This window comes from Arachis hypogaea, chromosome 7 (genome assembly GCF_003086295.3).
Source record: "Arachis hypogaea cultivar Tifrunner chromosome 7, arahy.Tifrunner.gnm2.J5K5, whole genome shotgun sequence".
Classification (NCBI taxonomy): domain Eukaryota; kingdom Viridiplantae; phylum Streptophyta; class Magnoliopsida; order Fabales; family Fabaceae; genus Arachis; species Arachis hypogaea.
Window position 1 is genome coordinate 22928407 of NC_092042.1, and position 5098 is coordinate 22933504.

Sequence of the window (5098 nt, forward strand, 5' to 3'; positions counted from 1 at the left end):
TTCTGTCTCTCAGTATCTGTCTCTCAGTCTCTGTGTCTCTACCAAATGCTACCTTTTAGAATGAAAAGAACCATTCACATACATAGTAAAATGAACATTCGACTTAGTTGATAAGAAACAAGTAATGAGACAGCAGCTACGAGAACACAGGGATCGCGATACAACGGCGATGGCGGCAGCAGCACAGAATTGCGAAAGAGCGGTTGCGGCAAAAAAAAAGGATTCAAAATTATGATTAAATCTAATTAATTCAAATATTGATTTTTAAATTAAAATTAACTTTTTTTAACCTATTATTTATGTTATTTAAAAAAATGTTGTTTCTCTACAATAATAAATTCTACTAATCTTTGAATATTTTTTATTTAAAAAAAAAAAACTTTGGTATATTCAAAACTCAAACACAACCTGCATTCAAATATATTTATTTTGAATATATTATTTTTGACAAAATAAAAAATGTATAATTTAGATCAGGGATAGTAATGGAAACATATAAGAAAAGTTAAATTAAGAAATTCACTAGAAAAATATCTTGTAATAACTAAAAAATCACAAAAAAATAAAACAATAAAAAACCCATGAATCTCATGCTGTTACTATTCCATTTTTTTTGTTATATTATATATGGTGGGTACTCCCATGAAGATATTATAATTGTCTTCATGTGATGATTTTTCTTTTTGACCCTTAGATGATGGAGTGTAGGGTTAGATTTTGATATGTTATAAAAGTGTTGTTTTTATTTGAAGTGTGGCCAAATCAATAAATCACACTTTTATACAAAGCATCTTCATAAAAAGATGTTTTTTGCATCTTCATTTGAGTAGCTCCCATTATATATTACTGACCCTATACTCATGTGCGTTCCTCTCAAAACATTTCATGTTCTTCTAGCCATAGCCGCTATAAGTCTCTATAAACCTCTCTTTCATCAACCCTGAAACAGAGCCACCACCATAACCAAAACAAAAAGATGGCAGTGTCCCATGTTGTTTATACCAATGGACACAAAAAAGAAAATGATGAATTTGATGCTAGTGCTCCTCCTCCATTCAAGATAGCAGATATAAGAGCTGCAATCCCAAGGCATTGCTGGGTCAAGAATCCATGGAGATCCCTCAGTTATGTTCTAAGAGATTTGGTTCTTGTTGCTACATTGTTAGCTTCAGCAATTCACTTCAATAGTTGGTTCTTTTGGCCAATCTATTGGCCTCTTCAGGGAACAATGTTCTGGGCACTCTTTGTTCTTGGTCATGATTGGTATGAACATTATTAAAAAAAATGTTACATTAAAAAAGTATTCAAACAATATTGTCCGCTTTAGATTCATTCAATTTACCTTTGTTTTTGCTAATAATGTTATGTTAAATGTTATGCATTTTCTATTGGCAATGAACAGTGGGCATGGAAGTTTTTCAAACAATGCAAAGCTGAATAGTATTGTGGGCCATATATTGCACTCCTCAATTCTTGTACCATACCATGGATGGTTCGTTCATTATTCTTAGCACCCTTATGTTCTTCTTCTTCATTTATTTAACAAATTTTTTTGTTTTATGTATTTCTTAATTTGATTTGACAATGAAACTGTGGGATTTTATTTTATTTTATTTTATTTTTTTAGGAGAATTAGCCACAAGACCCACCACCAAAACCATGGACATGTTGAGAATGATGAGTCATGGGTTCCAGTAAGTGTTTTCTAGCTTCAACCTTGGTTTTTCATTGTATAGCAAAGAAAATTTATTATTTTCTTTTTTTTATAAAAATAAATATTTTTATTATTTTTTTTTTTTTTTTTTTTGTCATGTGTTAGTTGCCAGAGAAGATCTATAAAAGCCTAGACAATGTGACCAAACTCATGAGATTCACTGTACCTTTCCCTATTTTTGCTTATCCCTTTTACTTGGTAAGTGCTTTAATTTCTTTTTGATTTTCAGAGAAAGTAATAATAATAAACAAAGTTGTGATATTTATTTATTTTAATATGAGAAATTGCATGTCTTATTATTATTTTCAGTGGAGAAGAAGCCCTGGAAAGGAAGGTTCTCATTTCAATCCATACAGCAAATTGTTCTCACCAAATGAGAGAAAAGATGTTATGATTTCAACAATGTGTTGGGTTGCCATGTTTTCTCTGCTTCTCTTTCTGTCCTTCATTGTCACTCCACTTTCCATTCTCAAGCTCTATGGAATCCCTTATTTGGTAATTAATTTCATTCTTACTTTTTTTTTAACTTTATCGTTTTCATCTCATTCCCTTTTCGTAAAATGGAATTTCTTACCTTAATTTAAGGTCCAAACTTTTATTTTTTCTTACATTGTAGTGTATAAATAATAACAGTAATAAATTAATAATAATAAAATTACATTTTATTAAAAAAAAATACTTAAAATCACATTTTGTATACCACTTAAAATATACGTCTTTTTTAAAATAATGAATAAATTATCATTTGTACTCATAAAAGATATAAATACGGACAAATATACCAATGTAAGAATAAAACGACAATCTTAACTACGGAAGATGGCTTCCGTGTGCCAAAAATATGGTTACGCAATTGATCCGTTAGGGTACTGTTGACATACGAGAGCCATTGTCTGTAGTTACAATTGTCGTTTTATTCTTATATAGGTACATTTGTCTGTGTCAGTATCTTTCATGCATACAAATGTTAATTTATTCTTAAAATAATTTATGCAAATAACATATATGTAAAACCAATTCTTTCTCACTTGGTTTTGTTTTCACCGTGTATGTAGATCTTCATCATGTGGCTTGATTTTGTCACATATTTGCATCACCATGGTTACAAGCAGAAATTACCTTGGTACCGTGGAAAGGTAGTAATATAACAATATAATTAATCAAGTTGTATCAAATTTTGCTACTTGATATTATATTCTATTAATCTCAAATTGATGACCGTTACTCCTAAATATCAGGGCTTCTCTGTTTTATTCATCAACTTTATAATAAGATTAATGTTTGTATATGTGAATGCACATATCTCTAAACTTAGAAGTGTGTGCTGCTGCCTAATATCAAATATCAACAAGAATGTGTTACAACTTTGCAGGAATGGAGTTATCTAAGGGGTGGCCTTACAACGGTGGATCGTGACTATGGTTTGGTTAATAATATTCATCATGATATTGGCACTCATGTGATCCATCATCTTTTCCCTCAAATTCCTCACTATCACTTGCTTGAAGCGGTACTTTCTACTTTTCATCTTAATTTAATTTAATATAATAATGCACCGTGATAGATCAGAGTATATATATATATATATATATAGCTTAATTAGATTGTACCATGTATTATTATATAGTCGTTAATTATATTTTAAATTTAATGGACTTAGAGCATAAACTACTTTAGGGTTTCTATCGATTTCTTTATACTACTATTTAAAATACTAATTAATAAGTGTAGATATTATTTATTTTTGTTAATATATATGATAATATATAATTAGATATTGATGTAAAATTTTTTATATACATCAACCATTCTTTTATGATAATGGTTTCAAAGTCTCGACTCAAAATGATTGAGGAGCTCAAATACAAAGTTACATACATCCTCACATATTTTTATATATTTTCATATAGTTGTATTCAATCTTTTAAAACATATGCTCGTCTAAAAATGAGTTACTAAATCAGTTATTTATATAAAATACGTATTAAATATGTAATATACATTAAAAATAATTAAATATTATCATATATATAATAATACATAGCTAATTTAGTGATGGTTTCTTTTTTAACAAATAACATAACAATTAATTATATATATATATATATATATATATATATATTAATAATATGTAAGAGTAAATAAGGGACTTCTTTTATTTGTATAAATACATCTTTTATAACTAAAAAGGAGTTGATATTTAATGAAAAAGATACTTTTAAAAAATGAATAATTTAAGCAAACAAAATAGAAGACAAAGTGACAAACTCATAATGACAAATAATATAAAAATGTGGATACTTTGCAAATTGATAAAGATACGAAAAAAGAAAAGTCCAAAATTGAAATAATTGTTGTTATTAGTCCAAGAAAGTGAGTCCAATATTTTAACAATAAATTTGCAGACAGAAGCAGCAAAGCCAGTACTTGGAAAGTATTACCGGGAGCCAGAGAAATCTGGGCCACTTCCATTTCATCTCATAAAGTATTTGCTACAAAGCATTGGGCAAGATCACTATGTCAGTGACAATGGAGATATTGTTTACTATCAATCTGATCCTTACCTTCTCAACAACAATAACAAGTCCAACTAGTATACCTTATTTTATTTAAATGCTTTTTATTCTTGTTAATTTCATCTATACGAGTTTAATGCTAGGTGGCCACATGATTTTGCTTCTATTTTTCAGTGAAATGGGTCTCACTCTCTGATTTATTTCATTTACTACAATGGGACACACAAGAGTATAGTTGGCGTCATTGCTAAGAAGTACTTGTAATAACCTAAAATGGTAATAAATATTTGAATTGTCAGCTTCATTTTTTGGGTGTGATATGATTTCCACCACTTGCGCTGTAGCAGCACTCACATGACACATGTAGCTACTACTTCTAAATAAATAAATATCAATCACCATGCCATGCCACTCAAATTGGAAAAAAAAAAAACAATTAACATAATATTAACTACTACTTTGTCATTTACAAACATTATTATTACTGTACATTAATGTTATTTCTCATATGCTAAGCAAAGGAATATTCTTTTTTCTCTTTTTTCCCCTCTTTATTAGTAAAAAGTTTAATTTATTATTAAAGTTCAACTGCAATTTCTAAGAATAATCAATTTTAGCATGTTTTATTACTACATAGGATTTTTTATATATAGAACATATATACATCCATATGATTTATTTATTTATTGGGGGACATAAGCTTAATGCTATCTCAACCATAAAGATAGTAGCCATTGAAGTCTTGGGCCCTCGCTGTTATAATTGAAGGTTGGTGGCGTATATATTTGACTATTAGGGGCTATGAATGTAATTAATGTTGGTAATTAATTCAGTATTAATTCCAAACTATATATCAACCACTGGCGTG

At 28.8% G+C, this 5098-nt stretch overlaps 1 protein-coding gene across 1 annotated transcript; it reads left to right on the top strand.

The window, feature by feature from the left end:
• The first annotated feature begins 861 nt into the window (after positions 1 to 861).
• Positions 862 to 4534, top strand: LOC112702815 (omega-3 fatty acid desaturase, endoplasmic reticulum). The gene is made up of 8 exons (XM_025753994.3): positions 862 to 1263; positions 1403 to 1492; positions 1628 to 1694; positions 1820 to 1912; positions 2024 to 2209; positions 2770 to 2850; positions 3087 to 3224; positions 4120 to 4534. The coding sequence occupies exons 1-8, from the start codon at positions 977 to 979 to the stop codon at positions 4306 to 4308; spliced, it is 1131 nt and encodes a 376-aa protein (XP_025609779.1). The 5' UTR covers positions 862 to 976; the 3' UTR covers positions 4309 to 4534.
• The last annotated feature ends 564 nt before the right edge of the window (positions 4535 to 5098 follow it).

Excerpts from the sequence above, each read along its gene's own strand:
- LOC112702815 (XM_025753994.3), top strand. The coding sequence starts at position 977 with ATGGCAGTGTCCCATGTTGTTTATACCAATGGACACAAAAAAGAAAAT. Across the intron at positions 1,264-1,402 it reads TTTGTTCTTGGTCATGATTG|TGGGCATGGAAGTTTTTCAA; the intron begins GTATGAACATTA and ends GGCAATGAACAG. Across the intron at positions 2,210-2,769 it reads TCTATGGAATCCCTTATTTG|ATCTTCATCATGTGGCTTGA; the intron begins GTAATTAATTTC and ends CCGTGTATGTAG.